The 21715-nt window shown below is 39.8% G+C and overlaps 1 protein-coding gene and 1 long non-coding RNA gene across 2 annotated transcripts in view; one reads left to right on the forward strand and one right to left on the reverse strand.

The window, feature by feature from the left end:
• LOC122993629 (E3 ubiquitin-protein ligase RNF31) overlaps nucleotides 1-21715 on the reverse strand; it is a 42688-nt gene that overhangs the window by 15610 nt on the left and 5363 nt on the right. The window contains exons 2-13 of the mRNA XM_044367950.1: nucleotides 15371-15569; nucleotides 13299-13445; nucleotides 12650-12805; nucleotides 11284-11340; nucleotides 9064-9271; nucleotides 2950-3133; nucleotides 2652-2785; nucleotides 1792-1964; nucleotides 1156-1389; nucleotides 621-806; nucleotides 340-507; nucleotides 72-257 (exon numbers count right to left, since the gene is read on the reverse strand). Of these exons, the coding sequence (XP_044223885.1) occupies nucleotides 72-257; nucleotides 340-507; nucleotides 621-806; nucleotides 1156-1389; nucleotides 1792-1964; nucleotides 2652-2785; nucleotides 2950-3133; nucleotides 9064-9271; nucleotides 11284-11340; nucleotides 12650-12805; nucleotides 13299-13445; nucleotides 15371-15568 (2031 nt within the window). The 5' untranslated portion in view covers nucleotide 15569. The remainder of the gene's footprint in view (nucleotides 1-71; nucleotides 258-339; nucleotides 508-620; nucleotides 807-1155; nucleotides 1390-1791; nucleotides 1965-2651; nucleotides 2786-2949; nucleotides 3134-9063; nucleotides 9272-11283; nucleotides 11341-12649; nucleotides 12806-13298; nucleotides 13446-15370; nucleotides 15570-21715) is intronic.
• LOC122993630 lies at nucleotides 4195-5817 on the forward strand. The gene is made up of 3 exons (XR_006406420.1): nucleotides 4195-4455; nucleotides 5185-5251; nucleotides 5333-5817. It is a non-coding gene; the product is annotated as an uncharacterized LOC122993630 (long non-coding RNA).

A 21715-nucleotide genomic window follows, 5' to 3' on the forward strand; every position in this document is an offset into this window, starting at 1 on the left:
ATGCCAAACTGATAACAGAATTAAGATATCCTGTGACTGGACCCAGGCCTGTTTCCCATGTCTGGTCTCACCTGTTTGTCAGGGTGATGGATGTCAACAGGAGGCTCTGGCTTGTCACTCCAAATGTGCTCGTGGAAGGGCTCCAGAAGGGGGCGCTGCAAGAGGGCCAGGGCCCCTCTCACCTCACCACCACTCTGTCTCAAAACCTCATGACAGTGAGCCTCGTCATTGAAGCCCAGAGACCACAGCTCCTTTACCTGAGAAGAAAAAATAACAAGAGGAAGGCTGCAGTGACATTATTGTACATCTCTAAAAATGTTATCAAGAAATTGTTGTCACCTTGGCGAGTCTGTCTCTCAGAGCTTGTCTGGCAGATCTCTCAGTGTCGCCCCCTGCTGTCAGCCAGGCCTGCTTGGCCTCTGCTCTGGACAGTTGGATCACCCTTTCTGTTTCTGTAGGGTCCACCTCTTTCCCAGAGTCCTCAGCAGAGCTGTCACATGACCTGTTCTGTGTTCCATCAAGGACATAAAACATCACAGACAGTGACAGTCAGAAGAACATTAAAGGCATGATTAAACAGACTTTGATGAATGTGTTTGACAGAAGCTGACAGTACTGACTGTGTGCTCTGCTGCGGTCTTGTCAGATATAGACTGAAGGGAGGATGTTGCCACAAACATTCTGATGTGGTCTAACAGCAGAGGCAGCTCTGTCTTTAACCACTTGCAGGGTAGGATGTTGCTGTCTCCAGCTACCCTCATGCTTGTGTACACCTCTTCTGGACCGACTCCTTTCTTCTCCCCATCCTGACACAGACAGAAAGGACAGATACTGTACACTAGAATACAGACACTATATTACTACTACAATTCTGGTTTATTTCAACCTGATGTATTTCCCATAAATGTGTCCACTGTGGCTCTAAGGGGCATGCTAACTTTGCAATCACCAGCTCTGTTATAGAGGTTCAGGGAAATAAGAACTTGCTCAAAATGACGTATATCAGGGCAAGCTGCTGAGCCTCCTACAGCTTTCCAAATAAACATGATTTCTACATCAATCATTTCAAACGCTTGTCTGAGTCTGAAGTAAACTGGAATTATCCTTTGATGTAGTCTTGATCAAAGGACGGTCACAGGTAATAATATGACTTGCCCTAATCAGTTGAATCAGCTTCAGCCCCTCCTCCTTCATCAGCCTCTGCCTCCAGGAGTTCAGGTCTTCAGGGGTAGGCTCTTTGGGTTTGATAGGCAGGGCAGGGACCCGTCTGACAGGGGAGGGAGGGCGGAGCTTGACAGGCAGAGGTGCGGGCTCTGGACGAGCCAGGTCACACATATCACACACAATAGCAGGAGAGTAGTTCAGATAGGTACAGAACTGACAGACCCACTGTGGAGAAGGACAGAGAGAAAAGAGATTCACAAATGACACAAATGATTTGTGTTAACTGTACAATTGGAGCTTTGATTAAACTTATTCACATCTAAGTCTCCTCCATTTGGCATTCCATCAAACTGGAAAAAACTCGTTTAGTCTGGCAGGATAGTCTTAAAGCATATAGGAAGGCCCTATGTCATGCAAGAGCCGCCTATTACTCATCATTAATTGTGGAGAATAAAAATAGCTAGGTTTCTTTTCAGCACTTTGATCCATGTATTCCTATGGCTCTCAGTAGTGAGTTCATTATCACTTCAATTCAGTAATCATTACCGGCTGAATAAATAAAAAGAAAACGAAAATCTCTCACTCACTCTCACACTCACAGTCACACACACTCACAAAATGACTAACCTGGCTGTCAGGGTCACCAGGCATACCCAGAACAGGTGCTGGTGGTCTTGGTGGTGTGATGGGAGGGTGTGAAGGGGTAACCGGAGGTCGTGTTGCCAAACGAGGTCTTTCACACACCTCACACAAAATACTGCTGGCTGCATTCAGCATAGTACAGCTCTTACACTGCCACTCTAAGACGAAAACATTAACACACACACACACACACACACACACACACACACAAAATTGTCAGTTCATTCTCTTCACATTATTCAGGTACTATTCATGTCCTCAATTTTATGTAAAAGTATTTGTTCCAAAAGCACTTAATGTCAAGTGACAATGAAAGGGTTCAAGATTATGTAAATAAAAAAGCTTGTATTAAAATCACGGCCTTTGCTTTTACCTTTCTTTTTTCTATTTAAAGTCACTGTTAATGAACCTCAACAATCCAGCAGGTGTTTCACAATAATTGCCTTACAAGAGAGTGAAGGAATTAAGCCCTCTAGAAGTCTCCAACTTGGCCTGAGCCCAAAGGGGTCTAAGGGGACCATTTTTACATAGAGTACACACTGATGGTTGTGCCTGTATTTGGGCGTAAGACAATAAAACTGAAGTATTACTTTAACAACTTAAGTTAGAAACAACATTGAAATGATGATCATACACTAAATACAATGAGAACATAATGAATTGAACGTTGGTAGGCCTAACAACTTTCTCCGATATGACAACAGGTGAGTGAAGGGTAGATGCCATAGATTTATATATTTAATTGGTTTTATCTCAGTTTCTGTATTTTAGAGGAAACTGGAAAGTAGTAGAATGAAGGAGATGGGATACTGGAGCTGTAGGTTGCACCAACAGATAGAACAGACCAGTGATGGTGGCAGGCTGAGATTCATCTGCTGTAGAGCTGACTGATTCCAAACGAGGGTGCTCACAGTCCTCACACAGCACATCCTGGATAAAATTGACTTTAGTGCAGTGAGGGCAATGCCAGGCAGAAGAACTGAAACGGGGGAAAAGGAGCTGTTGAATCAATTTGTGTAGACAGAATATAAATCCATACATTATGATTTTGTTCGCATACTTTTCAGTCATACGAGCAGTCAGCTTTAACACTTTGTATATTGTGTATCCCCAATTTATATTGCCAAAACTATTGATCCTGACCTGTGACTGTTCCTGTTTTTGGATATTGATGACGACCTTGATGATGATGATGTGACAGCAGTTCGGCGGTGGCTGGCCCTCTCGGGGTAGGAGTGGTACAGTCTGTCACATTCTGAACACAGCCCTTGGTGGCAAGTGAAGCAGTGGACAGATATACGGAATATTCCACAGATAGTGCAGTTCTCTGAAACGGAGAGCAACACACAGTCAGTATTTTCTGCTATAAATTGTACCAGTGCACAAAAACTATAGTATACATGTAATACCCTCTGTCGTCAGATCAAGAGAGGATTCGGCTTAGGAGGTCATTGTGTTGCTTCTGGACCCGGTGGATATCATGTGACAACATGTTTTTTTTCCTGGCATCAGCCTTTGGCTTTATTCATCTCTTTCCAAACGGAACTTGTGAGGCATTGGTCGTGGATTTAATTCAAGGATAAGGAAGTTACTGAACCCTACTCAATGGGGTTCCAGTAGACTCTGGTCACATGGACTCACTCGTTTGAGCTCCAGTGTACATGCTACATATACTTTCACCTATTGTACACACATATTTTGTTGGCCCAAATCATTTTTTTTATTATATGCAAACCTGTTTGTTAGTATTAATGGCAGCATTTAAAATGTAGTTTTCACACAAGACGACAACAACAACAACAGAGTCATCCAATTGTTCCTCCCAACTATGTCAGAACTACTTTAGAAAAAAAGAACAAGATGGTAGGCTTCAAATCATGGAATGGCCAGCACAGTCATTGAGCTGGTTTGGGATGAACTGGACAGAAGCGTGAAAGCAAAGAAATCTGCAAGTGCAACACATTTGTGGGAACTTGATGTCCTGCAGCACATGGTATGGCCCCCATAGAGCCCTGATCGCAACACCATGGAGTTAGTTTGGAATTACATGAAGACACAGAAGCAGCTGCCTAAGGCTGCATTCACACCAAATCAGGCAGTGCAGCGTTGAGCCGCAGGGTCGAGTGTGTGGGTTTGTGGGCGTGTTTATTTGTGCTCTACAATGTAACCACTGTGAAACAATCAGGAAATAATGTTTGATCTGATTCACTGGCTTTCTTGCTACCAGCGCTTCCTCTCTTCATTCACTCTCTAGCTCGCATGACCACAGCTGCTCGCTCTCTCTCTCTCTCTCTCTCTCTTTTTCTCTCGTCTTTTTTAAAATGAGTCGGGAAGCCGACAGCAAAGTTTAACTTTAGTAGTGGTAGAGCGGCTCGGCTCACAGCCAAAATGGCCGCAGCCGAGCAGCACTACCCCCATTCAAATGAATGGGACAACTGGTGTTTTCGCCGCACCGCCTGATTTGGTATGAATGCAGCTTAAATCCACAGAAGAACTGTGGCAACTTCTCCAAGATGCAGGAACAACTGACCTGCCAAATACCTGGAAAACTATGTGCCGGTGTACCGGGGAGAACTGCTGCTGTTTTCAAACTGGAAATGGCGGCCGAAGACGTTGTAACTACAGTGACCATCACTACGTTATACAAATGTAAGTTACACATGTGTTTTTTTAGCACTAAGCATCACTATACTGTTGTCGGACATAAGCCATAAGTTTATTGGGTTAATTTAGCAATCTGTAATGATTTGGTAGCACGTATGCTAACGCGAATACTAATGTTTGCTAATGCTAATGTGCAATCATCATTTCTGGTAAGTGCACAACAGCCATCTTTGATTTGAGACAACACTACACTGTCGAAATTTGCAGTATACAGTGTACTACACGGAAGTGTATGAACGGAAGTATGTGATTTGAAACACAGCTCTGGTTTGGGGGTCTCTGGGGCCCTATGTCTTAAGAATGTACAACTCCATATATGTGACGTGCATGAGGTGAACGCGTGATCAGATCATGTAACATCTCATGGCCTTATGCCAATTGGTTGAAAGTGTTTAAAATAATATATACTGACCAAACACAGATAATTTCTTTGTTCTTTCAGAAACTATAAAATATTAGGTTTGCTTTTTGTTTGATAAGACAAACTGATGCAAATCTTTGTTTGTCTGTCTCCATATTGTACAATAACAAATTTTAATCTTCAACCCAGCACTGTTTAGTGTATTATTTCACATGTGTGTTTAGTGTTTTCAGACAATTAACACAACATCAAGGAAGGCTGGATACATTTTATTTTGCTAACTTTGGGCCTCTTTTATCTGGCCTCCAGTTAAACTGAACTTTTTCTTTTTGGTCTCTGATCTGCTGTGATAGTGATTGAGCTGTGGCTTTGTGGCTCTCCCCCTCCCGCTGCTGGAAAGCTGCACCTTTGTTCTCTTTGGTATGTATACGTGAGTTTGCATTACTTTTAATTCAAGTGTAGTTCACAGTTGGTAATTTTGGTGTTTTGCGTATCATGCAGGTATTTTTGAAGCCAGACTGTTGGGAGGCCCTTTCTGTACCCTCCCACCCCCCAATTCCCTGAGCAACTGCTGTCCTGTCTTTAAAGCTTTACATCAGCTGTTTTGTCTCTGCTGTTTTGCCACTACATCCGCTGTTTTGTCTCTATGTCTCTATGCCTCTACCATGCAGGCGTCATCTGTATTAACTGGTTTTACTACTATAGGTTTTTTTTTGTGTATTTTGTTCGGTTGGGAGTGAACTGAGCTGCCCATGCAGGACATTAGGAATGCTACTGGTTTCACTGTCATAATATAAGTAGTGTATGTTTTTGTTTTTTTTCTTTTTTTCCTTGAAGTTTATTTGTATTGGTGGAACGATACATATGGTCCTATTTATTGTTTAGTTATAATAGTTCCCTTTCAGTTTGTTAGTAGTTTAGTTAAGTTTTTTTTACTTCCTGTGTTTCGTTGTTTTGTATTATTATTATTAGTATTGTTATTATTATTATTGTTATTGTTTTTTCCCCTTTTTTTGTTTGTTTGTGTTTGTAGTTGTAGATTTCCCTTGTTTGCTGTGTTTTTAGTTACAGTTGATCACTGTGGGGCATTTGCATGTAGTGGTATTACTGGTTGCAGCACTATTTTGTGTTTTAAGGTTTAAAGTCAGCTCCTGACTGCCATTTTAAAAAATCTTTTTAATAAAATTGCTATTATCGGAGTCATGTCTCAGTCTAGTGTTTTCGAGACTGTGTGACTGTGTTTCTTTTTTTTTTCCTTGGTTGAAGAGTGGTTACACCCCACTCTTACCATATTTTTTTTTTTTTTTTGGTGCACCATTATTGTATCTCCCTTTGATAGGCAGTCAGATCATGTGTTTGTGTGTTGTTTATGTATATGCACTAGTAGAGACAGAACAGCAGTATTTGTTTCAGGGACAAAACCAACCATCAACTTCAGGACTCCATTTTGCAAAGTTTTTGGTGCAGCTTGCCCTCTGTTGCTATGGAGGAGGAAGTGCAGTAGCTCAGAGACCTGATGCAGCAGCTTCAGGCAGATAAGGAGCGGCTACTTCAGGAAAGGGCTGCTTCCCAGGCTATACTGTCTGTGCGGCAGCCACTGCTGTGTCCCCGCCCTGCCCTTCTTGTCACTTCACACATGACAGAATTAGGTGAGTTAAAGGAACTCTTTATGTGTCAGCAGGAACAGCTCAACCAGCTCACCCAGACGGTGGCCTCCTTGCAGCGATCCTTTGATTTGTTGAAGGTCCCAGCAGCCAGGGCACTTCGCTATGGAGTGTGATGGTGACAGTTTCCCCCTTGCACCCATACTAGTTTTGCCACTGACCTATCCTCTAATGTGGCTAGGCCTTCCCACTCCTCTCACCAGCTAGAAAACTGAAGCCCACTGAGCTGCTGAGCCACAGCTCAGATGGGGAGTCTATGGGCTCACAGGTAGATGCCATGACTAGGTTAATGTCATCCTGCCCGAACGTTGACATCCTGATGGGTGGAGTCACTATTCCATGTGTGGTGGACACTCACCGAGAGCTTCTTTTTAGAGCAGTTTGCACCACTTGGCCATGAACGCCCCTGGTCCTGTCATTGGCGATGTACGGGGTCTTGCAATCCCGTACACTGGAGCTGGATGTGGCAGTGTGTGGTAAGGTGATCCCTCATTTTGGGATCCTAGTAGTGAAAGACCCTCTTGGTGCTGTACCCTCTCTCCCTGGAATCTTGGGGATGAATGTCATCTGCCAATGCTACAAAGAGCTCTTTGGGGCACATGGCCTTTCTCTTTTTGACTTGCCTTCGATTAAGCAGGCCCCAAGCCCAGTCACTGAGACCCTGCAGCAGTGCCACCAGTCTGCTGCTCAGCGCCTGAGAAACCCAATTGGTACTGTCAGGGTTCAAGGTACATAGGCAGCGTGCATACCCGGCGGGGTATTGAAGTTGGTGGCTAGCACTTGCTCTGAACAATTTTCTGGTCACGCTGCATTCTTTGAGCCCTCAGAGTCTGGCCTGCCCTGCTTCCCCATGTCTTGTCCAGGTCATCCAAGGTATTGTCTACATTCTGGTGGTCAATGTGGGGATGACTGAAGTTCTCCTCTACCCACGTGCCGGCCTTAAGTAGTGCCCAGGTCGTCATCCTCCCCACAGGAGTCACTGAAGTGAGGACTACCATGGTGACTGTTTCCTCACAGGTGGCCAGTGGTTCAGTGCAGGGTGGGATGGAGGCAGTGGACTTGTATGTGTTGGCAGAACAAGAGCAGATGGAGGTTCAGTCCTTATTGCAAAAAGCAGCTTGGTCTTGTCCATGTCTTATCCATGATGGTGACTTGGGTTGTACAAACCTCATCTCACATGACATCCCTCTGCTTGACAATGTTCCAGTTCATCAGAGGTATAGGTGCATCCCCCTATCTGAGTACTGTTGAAGAAATTCATTCAAGTCTTTGTTCAAAGTGGTTTTCATGGATCAAGGGGTTGTTCCCAGACATCACTTGATTATCAAGTCTTTACCTAAATGTGTATTCCTTCCTCAGTACCAGGAGGTGAAGGCCCACATCTATCAGCTTCTTGAGGCTCAGGTGACTAAGAGTGGTAGTCCCTATGCCTCCTCCATTGTCTTGGTCAGAAAAAACGACGAGGAGCCTATGCATAGAGATGCACCGATTGATCATATTTTTCCACATATAGCCGGACTATGGTTCACATTGTGCACACAGCAGCAGCTGCGGCACAGTGTAGCCACACACGCAACATGCATGTTGTGTACACCGCACAGACAACGTAGCGACACACATACAATATACATAACGCGCACACAGCTACAGACAGTGCAGCCACACACACATGTCGCACACACACTTGTATTGAGGAGAGCCTTGATGCCCTTTCTGGGGCCCGCTGGTTTTCCACTATGGATCACCATGTTAGAGCCCTCCTAGAATGGGTTAGAGAAAGTCCTTGTGATGACAGACATGTTCAGCAAATATACTGTGGCTGTCCCTACTCAGGATCAGTGAGCCTCTACCGTGGCACAGGTCTTGTCAACGGTTTTTCAGGTTTGGTGTTCCAAGCTGCATTCACTTGGACCAAGGTTGAGGCTTTGAGAGTTCCTTAATCCACTAGCTTTGTTGCCTGTTAAAGGAAGTGAAGTCTCATACTATTCCGTAACACCCCGCAGGCAACAGACAATGCGAGCAGTTCAATAGGACTCTCAACGTCCTACTCACATTGTCACTATTGCAGAAACAGGACTGGACTTCCTGTTTTCCACAGATGCTTTTCTGCTATAACACCACACCTCATCAGGGCACTGGCGAGTCGCCTTTCTTTTTAATGTTCGGCTGGGAACCTCAGCTTCCTGTAGACTTCCTTCTGGGTCGGGTCTGGGACCCTGTACCAGGGGAAGTTCAGGACTGGGTGGTCGAGCACCACCACACTACTACTAATACAACATAGTAGCAGCACATTGTACATTGTATTAACACCCAATACAACACAGCATTGAAATGCTCCAACCTATAGACATTTGTTGAATATGGGACTAAGAAACACATGAGAACTATGTTTCTGATTCTAACATAGTCATGATGTTTCAGTGTGTTGAACCAAAACTGCTCGATTAGCTGGGGCATATTGTGTAATTGTCTGTGTATTATACAGTGGTTGTTTCAACAGTATGTAGTCTGTCGATAAATGGACACAAACACAAATAAATGTAGTGAAGCTGTGGTTTCTCTCCTCACCTGGGTGTTTGTTTGAGGATGTGAAAAAGACTTGAATGGACCTGAGGCTTTGGTGGTTGGAGGACAGGGAGCGGCCATGGCTACTCTCCCTGGCAGAGTGATGGTGGAGTGGGAAGGCTAGAGACTTGGTCTGACTGTCTGAATGACATGAAGTAGAGGAGATAGAGGACGCGTGGTAGACCACAGCATCTGTGTTCAGACCCACATCCTAAAAGGAGAGAAGAGTGGGTGAAAGATGACTTTAGTTAGTTTAAATATTGTATGTTCACACCATGAGAGCGTTGTTAGTTCAAGGCTGCAGACAGATCATGATGGCAAAGACCGGCATCTAGACAATAGTAAACATTTACCTCAATAACAATATAACAATTAGTGATGGACATTACTGTGTTTGTCATGTGATACTGGGAAGGAATTATACCCCAGATCCTCCCTGTTATGTTCTGTGGCTGAATACCAGTGCACAATACTGACAGACATCTGTCTTTTTTTCATTTCTGTAATTAGGTGAATTCAAAACAGCAGTTACAGTATGGAAAATGATCTCTAAATCGTACAATGGGTAACATTATATTAAAAGTAAAAATGCATCACTGATAATGTAGCACACATGAAGAAAGACACTGTGTGTGTAATGCCCATATAGAGTAGAGGATGGTAAAGCTTTAATGTCCCCGTGAGGCACTATACCTTGCAGACAGCAGTCCACAATAAGAAAAACAAAAAAATACAACAATATATGAAAACAACAATCAATACAAAATACACAAGAGCGCACAAGTAAACAGGTTTATGACAATGTCACTGTTGTCATTGTCACTTATCACCAAAACCATCAGAGAAAGCAGCAAAAGAAAAGAATCAGAAGACACTATGTCACTCACTATGATGCCACACTAAAGTGCTGCTGAAAACCGAATTTTAACTTAAGTATTTAGTTCATGCTGGAGAAGCTGTCTGAATCCATCCAAACCTTCCTGTCACAACAAGTCAACACAGACAACATTATGTCTATGGGACACTATTCAAAATATTACGTGAAGACATCATGATTATTAATTAGGGGAACTCAACCTTTTTTTTTTTTAACTGATTTGTTTTACAAAGATTTGTTAATGAATGGGATATGTTATAATCACATTGCAGTGGTCTTTATTTGAAAATTATTGTGCACCAGTTACTGTGGGTCAGATGGCAGCAGTTCACGTTATGATGCAGATGACACACTTTTTATACCACTTAACTTTATGAAACCACTGAATGTTCAAAGCCTGAACGGGGGGACTGTCAGGACACTAATTTAATATAGGAGTGGGCCCAGAATTAACAGTTAAAGCTCTGCTCTGCTACTCTCTGCTAAGCCTTAGTCTGCCAATATGGTCACCTCACAGTATAATTTCTCTGTGGGTGCCAGAGCTGCCAAACACCCACGGAATTGGCACCTATGGTATCTGTAAGTTTTTGTCTTGGGGAACCACCCGAATGGTACAAAAAGTATCCCAAAGTATCATAATCTGCAGAAAACATTTTTATCCACCCTTCAAGTAAAAATAGCCCAAATGGGTGAAAAACTGCCCAATTTGGCAATACTGGTTTTTGGCGTAATAGCTACTGTCAGAATTGCCCCCCAAAATGCTTTCTCATACACAATCATTAAAAAAGAACTGCCTGATAAAACAATTGCATTTGTAAAAAGTATTTTTTCTCTCTGTCACACACATTTTGAATATGGCTCTGACAGTTTAACAATTTAAGCCTTGTCCAATAACAAAACCATCAACAACAAAGTCTAAAAGAGCCACATACTAAAACTTTTTCCTGCAGTTCATGTGTGTAGGGTGTCAGTAGGAAGTCACCCAGCTCAGCCAGAGACAGACTCTAATGTTCCTGCTCTACATGTTTGAAAATACGTAAACCTTGAAAAGCCTGAAAAACCTTTGTGGCATATGCAGCAACTTTAACCCCAGAGTAGCAACTTTCAATGAAATCAAAATGGTACTCATCACTATAAACTGGGGAAATGAAAATAAACTAAAGATGCAAAGCCTAAATAATACTATATAAATAATACCCAACCCTGGTTTTAGTCCACAGAGAGCAGTGCAGCAGAGGTTTTCTGTTCATGTAATTCAGTATCGATTTATCTCATAATATAATCTTTACAAGTGAATTCTTTAAATTAAGAGATGAGAGGTATGATGGTGGTATGGTGGACTCTACCTTGTGTCTCAGTGTAGGAATGATTCTCTCATAGAACTCTGGGTGGGGATGAGCCTCCTGGAATCAAACAAAATAACAAGTTATCATTAAAGCTTTTTAAAGTCAAGCAAAAAGTTCAATATACATATACCAGAGTGGTGCCAGTTTATGACTACCCCATCACCATTAAAACTTCAAAACATTGCCCTGCAATGATTATAACAATATACACTGTTTCACAGTAACATTGATATCAGTGTTGATCAGTGTTACTAACTGGGTGATTTCATTTGCACCTGTTTGGTAATGTCAATGCCACAAACAAACTATAAGGCATTGAGGTGAGCAGAGTAGCACAGCAGGAGCTGCATTTATGCAATTTTTGTACTCCTGAAACTTCAGTAGACATGACACTGAACACTTGGCACAATTTTCACAGCAGGGGCATGTGCGCACGCACACACACACACACACACACACACACACACACACACACACACACACACACACACACACACACACATACACACACACCTCTCTACCTCTACATAAACACACACACACACACACACACACACACACACACACACACACACACACACACATATATATACATAGATAAATGAGATATTCTTGATAATGTTATCCACAACTGCTTTTAGGGTGCTTAAAGGATAAGTTCACAATTTTTCAAGTGTGTCTTAAAACAGCAGTCAGGTGTCCATATGAACACTGAAAGAGGTTTTCCTCACTGTAATCATTCCTCCTGTTCATACTTATATATATATACAAGCTTATACAAGCTTATATGAAGCTTCAGCAGTCTGAGTTAGTCATATCAAGTGGATATCTGACACATTTTTAGTGTCAAATTCCCTCTTTGTGTTTCCTCAGACAGTTTTTCCTTGTTGAGCTGTGGTGGAAGTATAGTAACAAAAAGAGGGGCTTTGGCACTAAAAAGACTAAAGTTGAAAGATATCTACATTTGACTCATTTGGACAGCTGAAACTTCATATTAGCTTCAGATAAACTTTTAAATACATTATTGTATAGGAGGACTATGGATTTTGAAAGACTTGAAAAGAAATACATGGTAATAGCTCATTATTACCTACTAGTATTGCTAGTATTCTGGAGTCACACTTGTCAACAAGAACATGAAACACAATGGACACTCTGTTTCCACTTTGAGTTGCCTGTTAAATATCGTACAAAATGTGAGGTTTTTAAAGCCTTCTTTGGCTCCACAGAAAAGTGAGGAACACAAGATTTGTACTGGAGTGAGCAGAAATTATTAGGAATGCCCCAGCCATTGCTGCAAACAGAGGATGAAGAAATTTAAAGTGTAACTAGCTAATTGGCATGCAGAAATTACAGACACACATACCTTGATAAGCATTTCTAGCTCCATCCTCAGGCTCATCACTTCTAATGTTACAGCAGCAACTCTACCAACATCAGGATCTGTGACATCATCAGGAAAGCTGAGACCATCAGGCTGCTGATTGGAGTAACCATAGAGACAGAGCACTGCCCGTCCTCCCTGAAAGCAGACAGAACAAAATGTTTGTTAATACAATTGCCTTCTCATGATCTTAGACTGGCTGTGAAAAAAATGTGTGGAATAATCTGGGTTGATATTTGGTTGATACATGTTGATTTTATATGATGATTTAAAGTAATTTAGTATATTTTCAATATTAGCTGCGTTGTTACTACATTGTTTACCTACATTGTTACTTTCCCAGACAGTTGAACAGTTGAAGTTAATTGTGTAGAACCAAGATGGGACCAAGAGATCAGAACAGATTGGGACAGGATAGGGATAGGTTCACAACTGGTAATCAATCAGTAATCAAAGCCGTCAGACTGGGTGGGAACAAGTTTTATCATGTAATTTGAGAAAAGGGATGACTGCTCTGTGACAAATGGATGATTTGAGAGTTTATGTGTTTATGTGACTGAGTCTTTGTATTACTTCCTCTGTGTGTATTTCCTTCCCTTACTTTGTAATACCAGATATGTTTTTATGTTACCTGAATAGCATCAACAGTGGCTCTGAACACAGGGTTGTTGTGTTTCACAGTCCTCCAGTACTTCGGCCTGTTGGGATTTGTCAGGTTACAGCCATACTTTTCCAGGATGTTCAGTGCTGTAGAGAAACGCTGAAGAGATACAAGGGTCTGAAGAAAAGGCAGAGAAAACAGGAAATTGGACAAGTTGAATATTTGCAAGGTTTGAGATCAATCTGAAACAGAAACATGCATGGGCTTTATTTGGTTATTTCACACCCACACCTGTTCTGTGGATCTTTCTCTTCTAACCCACTTGGGACCCCATCAGTTACCAAATTAGACCAATGTAAAGAAATGCTTTTATTCTGGAAATTATATTTGAAATAGTCTGAAGCACTTGGTGCATGTAATTTCTTTTGTTGTAAAGCACTTTGACCTGCCTTTCTTGCTATACAAATAAAGTTATTATTATTATTATTATTATTATTATTATTATTATTATTATTACAAAACACACTTTTGCTTTCCAGAGCAATTCTGACCTCACTGCAATCCCATCAGGCCATCAGAGGGTTAGTCTTGTAGTTGTATCTAGAATAAGATCTAGACTTGGCAGTAGTTTATTTGGTTTAGTTACTGTGTTCCTGCTCTCACACAAACTGCCTGATGACCTGAGGTGAATCAAAACAGTATCCATATTCAAATGTAAAATTAAAACTTTCCCTTTTTCTCAGACTTGTTATTATCTGACCTATATGTGTGTGTCTATGTGGTACAGTAACATCTTAGACTAGGTTCTCATCTTTGTTAATGTCTGCTGGGAGTTTTTCAAATGCTGTATTATATAGGCTGGGTGCAGGGTTCAACGGTGCTGTATTTATTAATGTATTTGTGAACAGCTATAACTCCTGCTATGAAGAATTCATAGCTGATGTACAAACAGTTAATGAATGTTTTAGAACACTGTGACTTATTTGTAATCATATACAATCATAGTCTTCAGTAGTTCTAAACATATAAATCTACTGTACATGTGTACAACCAGTTAATAAATGCTTTATAACACACTGAAATTGATATGCTGATGAATAAGTACTTTATAATTATTTATTATAAACAATTTTAAACCTCAACTCTAGCATTCAAATGATTTGTACGGTGTATGATGTGCATAATAATTTCTGTGTATTATACACTATAGTAATCTATTACAGTACCTGGATATCCTTTTATATTTAAATATTCATATATATATATGAACAATTCCAACCCTAATTGAGCATATACATCGATCCATCCATCCATCCATCTATCCATCCAGTCACTCTTGTTTTTTTTTAGAAAAGCAAAGTACTTCACTGTCTACCGGCTGTAACTATGAATTACTTTTTAAGAATATGCTGTTGAACATTTACTAAACAAAATCAGTGTGTATTTTCTGTTGTTTTCTGTTCTGAGGTCTTTCCCCGGAAGCAGGTTTATGAAGTTATCTGCATAACTGTTAAATTAAACCTGGAACCTCAGCAAAAACTTTAACATGGGCTCATAAAAAGGCCTGTTCTGATAACTGAATCGTGCACTAATAAATACTTAGTTATGATGCGTTAACATCGTTTTTAACTATGTATTCTCCTGAAAAGTTGACCTAAAGCAAAGTGTACACTATGTATGCTTCATAAATGCTTATAAAATGTTAACTGATAACTTGTCAGGAGTATGTGGCCAAAATCTTAAATTCAAAAGCTCAGTGTGTAGAATTTATTTGCATCTAGCTGAACCCACTGGGCAGAAATGGAATATAATATTCATAAGTATGTAAAACATGAAAAACTAAAGGAAAATAAAGGCCTGTCTCTAATATAAGACTGTTTCAAATAAAGGCCTTATTCTGAGGTAAATAAAGGCCCTGGATACTATTCACTATCTTTTGGGTTATCACTACACAACAAACAGAACAACTGTGGTTTCAGTTACTTAACAGTGCATCCAATTTGTATGTCATCTGCAATCCTGATTTACCCAACCTTGGATAATATGATGTTACATAGGTATTTCCTGATGGGGATATTGTATGTGCACTTCTTCTGTCAAACCTCTTTCCTGTTGCTGCCGAAGCTGTTTTCTATGACCATGGTCTCTGCAGCAATGTGGTGGTATTTGGAGTAGGGTGGTAAGGGCAGATTAGCCATGGCCATCACCCCAGTCCGCACCTCCACCACCCTGCCACCAGAGTACAGACACACTTCAGCCCGACTCCGCACCTCCTGCAGCTGCTCCGATAGAGATGGCATCCTTGCACGTACATGCACACACACACACACAGAGACACAGACACACATAGTTAGTGACTGCTTGACATCAAATTGTAAAATTGTATACATGATGATTCTGTCAGACAGATTTAGTAAACGCATAATACGACTTTAAGTGGCATTCATTTCTAAGTATTCTCAAATGCAAAATTGTATGTGAAAGTGATTTGATTGAGCTGCAGCCAAAGGCGCTCTGATGTAAACTGTCATGCGTTACATTTCAAGTCTCTGCTTGTTGATTCTCATGGTATTTTGAAAAAAACAAAAACCAATGGCTGCCTGAAAGTAGAACACACACACACACAATATTGGAAAACAAGGCAGTAAACTGGAGACTGGTCAGCAATAATGAAAAGCGAGTAACTGGGGGTGGGTTTAAAATTGTTCAGGTCTCTTAAAACAACAGTCAGATGCCAAAATGAACATCGAAATAGGGTTTTTGTTGCCATAATCATTCCTCCTGTTGATACTGACTATTAGAAGATGTCTTCATGATGCATTTACAAAATCCAGTCCTTCTTTTGTGCAAAAATGTAATTAAAAGTTTATCTGAAGCTAATAGGAAGCTTCAGCTGTTCAAGTAAGTCAAGTAGATATCTTTCAGTCTTTTCAGAGCCAAAGTCCCTCTTTTTGTTACTGCACTCCACCGCAGCTCAACAGGGAAACACTGGCTGAGGCAACCAAAAGAGGGAATTTGATGCTAATGTAGGAGGACAACTAAGAAGAAGAGACAGACTTGCCTGGATTCCAAAGTTGGTAAGAGTGGACCCCTGGCCTGCAGAACTGACCTTTGTAACCCGCTAAGTGAGGGTTGATCAGTGATGCTCAACAGACTCAGAAAGACCCCCTCAGAAACAATGTCTGATCAATAATTTGAATTATGGCCTGAACTAAAAGCATAAACTGACCCAAAGGCCACTTGGACCAGAGAAAGACTTAACAAAACCCTCATCTTAAATGGGACACAGACTCTCTTATCTCACCAGACCAAAGTCATAAATGCTAGCTCACATTCCTGAGGACTTTTCTGAAGCCTCCCTACGCCTGAATATCATGTAAATTAAATCATTATGCAAGTTATGTCATGTTATTTGTCGTGTAAATACAAGACGAATGGTATAACTTTCACAGTTGTGTGACAATCTACTAAGGAGATATTAAACATTAATTTTATTACCTTTTTACTACATGTAACAATACTGACAAGAGTTAAACTCCCTTTTGAAATTCATATTTTAGTGGTTAAATTAGATAAGTAGTTGTATTGAAAGAGTGAATTTTCTGAAGTAATAGGAATGTAAAGATATGTTTGAAGGATGTCAGTTTAAAGTTTTCTTTTATTGTTGAACAACAGTCAAATTGAATGCTTTTATATTATGAAGGGTATGTTGAACTTATATTTGAATATGTTTCTGAAAGTAATGTAATCACATAAGTGTTGCCTCACTTTATTTCCTTGCACTATAGTATTAAACTTTTATTTCAGTGTAGATGGTTTAAAATGTTTAAATAGTTTAAGAAAGTTGAATCCGTGAAGGTTGGATGCTTAGACATCATGAAGTGTTAATATGAAGGTTATTAGAAGAACTGACTTGTTATGAAATGTATGTAAACTGCTTTAACTGTTTTCTTGAATGGTTTTACAAATATGATACAAGCTGACAAGCAAATGTTCAGACCTAGTGACTCTGAAGTGTGATTTTTGCATGTAAAAACTAAGAATTAAACTTCTCCAAAAATTCCTTTATTTCAGAAGACGCAGACTGTAGACACCAGCCACACCTAAAGTCCCCCGACAACAAAGAAATTGAATATTCATCAACAATTCGGCACAAAAACCTTTAAAACACCCAAACTCCACCTGTTTTTATCTAAAATTATAAAAGAGATTCCTATTTGAGCTGGCCTTCAGAACTCTAGAAAAATTCTTAAGACGTCTCTTTTACTTGTTTTTCAACCAAGTATATACATACTTAATCTTTTATTGACACAAGTTAGTTTGTTTTGTTTTATTTGTAACATTGAATCTTGTTTCTCCACGGACAGTATTTTAATTTTGAAGTAAACACGTACAATATTTTATTTTTGGAGTAAACGCTGCTGAAGATTTGAGTATAGTCAGATTAAACTTTATTCGGCACTCAACTCATGTTACTACAAGCCAGCCAAAGCCTGAGTCCTCAACTCTTCAAGAAAAAAACAACGCTTGAAACTGAACCTCTACCCGCTTTCTAAGAGCAATACTGTAACCTAGAAGCTAAGCTAGCCAAAAGACTCTTTCAGAGCAGCCTGGAACGTCTTGACTCCTCCTTACCGGTGTTCAACACCACACCCACAAGGACATGCCCACAGTCCACAGCCTGATCCAGGGTCTTTCACTGCCAAACACCACCGATGATGCTGCACCAAACAACGCTGGACCTAGATCTCTACCATGATGAAACACCTCAACAGTAAGGCATAACATGGCTTTGTGATCATTTCTTTAGAGAAGTTGAATTAGCTTTTTCTAAGCATTCCTCGTTGTCGAAGACTTTGAGCCACTTTTGCTGAACAACTCTCTTTATTATTTTCATTATCATTTATAGGCCTTATTATTTATTTATTTATTTAACTTAATTTATTTATTTTTGTATATTATCTTATGCTTTATCATGTATCCTCAAGATGTTTAGCTATTAATAAATGTCTTCATTTATCCTCAAAGTGGTTGGTTGTTTCTTTGAGCTAATAAACAGAGGTCACTGTTTGGGACAAGAATTTATGATTATGAGACTGATTCATTGATTAAATTGAACAAGTGTTAGTGCTTCCTCCTGGCACTAAATGGTTTCATTTAACCATTTTTGATTTTCTCTTGCTTGCTTTCCTTGTGTTTTCCTCTATTCTGTGTGTGTGTGTGTGTGTGTCCAGATCCTATATTCTACATCCATTCCTCCGTGCACCAGCCCAAATCACTTGGTTTCTCTGTTATCGGCTACCCACATTCTCCACTTCATCTCCACCTCCTCTGCACTTCTCATCAGTATCATCCACCTGCCCTCCAGGCTCAACCACAACTTGTTTTGTCTCGGTATTTTATATACCTGTATGTCATCAGTCAGTGTTTCCAAGTTTGTCCCAGTGGTTTACGTGTGATTGTCTGAGTCTGTCTGTTTCTCAAGCTTGCCTGCCCTGTATTGTATTTTTTAAACTCTCTGATTTTGTATTTTTGGATTGCTTTGGGATAACCTGGTTTTGATTTTGACATTTGTCTTAGTAAAGACTTCTTTAATTCTTGTTCTGCCTCTGCCTTGTGTGTGCTGCTCTTGTGTCTTTACTATTTTAACAATTGAGACATAGGATCAGAATAAAGGACAGAGAGCAGATGTGGTTTTTAGTCTCTTTATCAGAGGCACAGAGAAAATAATAAACGCTACTACCAAATGTAGAAGAAACTGAACTACACTGAAAATTATTACCAGACAAGAGCAGGCTAAAAAGGAAGGAATCAAATTCAAGACTCTAGCAAGGAGGCTCCAGGCTTGACTTGACGTGATGTGAAGCTGTGGGGCTTCAGCACCATGTTGATGGTCTTTCATGTTGATTTACTGCTGCATTTTACAAAATAATGAGATGGCAAAGTCAAAACAAATGCCCAGTTAGCTACAAACAGACTGTGTTTCATCATTGTATGAAATTTTCAGATCATGTCATCATCATTTTATTAGCAATATCTGTCTATTATGTTGTATATGGCCACTTTGATTAGAGATCCACATGTCACTGTTTTTTATAGGCAATGTTTGACTAAATTCTTCAAAGAGTAATTAATTAATTTGTTATGGTAGTCATTTTTGGAGAACGTAGACAATTATGAAATTAAACTAGGGGGACTGGGGGGGGGGACTATCTTTGAGAAAGCATGTGTTGTTTGTGTTTAATAAACTATATCTAAATTATCATCCTAACTGGATAATTTACACCCATTACTGGGTCCATTCCATATTTCAAACACACAAATATTGATAATTATTATAATTTATTATTATTATAGTTATTATCATTATTATGTGGCACAAGGGGGGCAGTGCTCTAGCTTCCTCTAGGCCTATTGGCCAACAGCTCTTGGATGCCATTACCAGATTAGCGCAAGCACCTGGCAAATGACAGTAGTTTACAGCACATACTGTATGGTAGAGCTTTGCTTAATCGTCAAACCATCAAGTAGTTATCTTTAAACGACAACTCCTCGTTCTTTCACACTTGAAAGTTTTTTTAAGCTACACACACCTGTCATTTTCTCAACTGTCTTTTCAAATTCACATGTTCTTTAAAAAATGGCTGTTTAGGCCCACATGTTACTTGAGGTTAGCTAGGCTCTATGTCATTGACAAGATCATAAGCTAGGAATGACAATGCCAAGAGGAACAAAATGGGTGAGAATACTGACATGATTTTTTTGTGATTGCCTTTGATTCTTGTTTAGACCTTTGTTTCTTAAAAATAGTTGAATTGTTTGTTTCATGGGAATAGGTCTACTTTTATTTACTTAATACTGTCTAGGCCTATATGATCATGAACTCGACCTAAAAATAGCCTACTGTACAGGATAATATTTTTAAATGTTGTGAAATAAAACAATACAAAGTAATTACATTGAAATTGAACTCAATTGCTTTTTTTTAGTTTTATTTTTTGTACTAATTTCCACCCAGAATTATCTTTGAAACATCTGCAAAGGTAAGAACTATAGTCTACTACATTTCAACATTTTAATTGCTTGCAAATGATTTTCTGCTGTGTAATATATGTATGTGAAACACACCTGTTAATCATTTTTAAAAAATGTGCTTTTGCCTCAACAGTCCAGAAAAAAAAAAATTATATCCTTTGAGGATGTTTCAAAACATATCCAAAAACTTCAGGAATCATGATCTGAGCTGAAAACATGTGAATGTCTATTACAAGACTAACTTTTGGGCAGAGCTATGCACAGTTTTAGGTGTACTGAACACATCCACAAATAGATCAGCTGAAAAAGGTTGTTATGCTGTTGATAACATTCTGCCACATCAATGTCCAACTGACTATTGTTATTGTTCTGTCACGATACATAGTCCCTTCAATATGTTTCACTTACAAAAGTACTTTGTAAACCAGTAAAACTTTATTTCATGTTCCAAATGTCTGGCTTCAAGTGGAGAAACAGCACAGTCTGACACTGTTGTGAAGAACAATGATGTACCAGAACCTGTACTAGAGGAAGAAGATGAACAGGAGATTCTCAATGTCCAAAATAATGATGATATATCAGGAGAGTATGGACAGGACAAAGACTTAGTACAAGCAGGTGAAGGTGCTCAGGATGTGACAATTGTTCAGTATGAGGACATCAAAAAAGAGGAAGATGGAAAGACATAAATACTCCATACTTGTAGACTTATTTTATTGTAGACTCAAGCTATGCTGACAACCACTGGGGACTCAACTGTTGATGACAGCAGCATTGTTCTTGAGGAACTTGAGGTACACACTAAATACACTCAATAATGACTTGAAATAATGTCTTTTGTTAACTGTGTTTGAAAATCACATATATAGCCTAATATTTCTTTTTTTAGGACACCTTAAGTCAACACCTTTTCAAAAACACTTCATAGATGTCATAAGCACCACACCCCTAGACAAAGAAGGGAACCCTAATGTCTACTACTCGTTGGCTGCTTACTTCTTGCCTCAGGCAGCTCTTTGGACAAGTATGATGCTGGGTCAGTTACAATATTCAATTTTTATGATTGACTGAGACACTCAGAGAAATAATTACTTTAAAGTATTTATGGTAATAAAATATACATTTAGCCTTAACATGCACTTCATGTGACCAAAATATGTTTGTTTGTCAGATGTCCTTAATACTTTTGCCCGCTGACTAACAGTGGCATGTTGGTCAGTTGGCCCACTGAATACTTTGCTCCAAGGCAACATATCTTGAAATCTATTAGTTAGATTGACATGAAATTTGGTGAGAAAATGAATGATTCAAAGGGTGTGAACCTTGTCAGTTGTAGTGACCTCATGACCTTTCCTGTATTGTCACCATCACACCAAAATGTCAGCTTTGTACAGATATCTATCAGGAAATAC

Source organism: Thunnus albacares, chromosome 12 (assembly GCF_914725855.1).
Source record: "Thunnus albacares chromosome 12, fThuAlb1.1, whole genome shotgun sequence".
NCBI lineage: Eukaryota > Metazoa > Chordata > Actinopteri > Scombriformes > Scombridae > Thunnus > Thunnus albacares.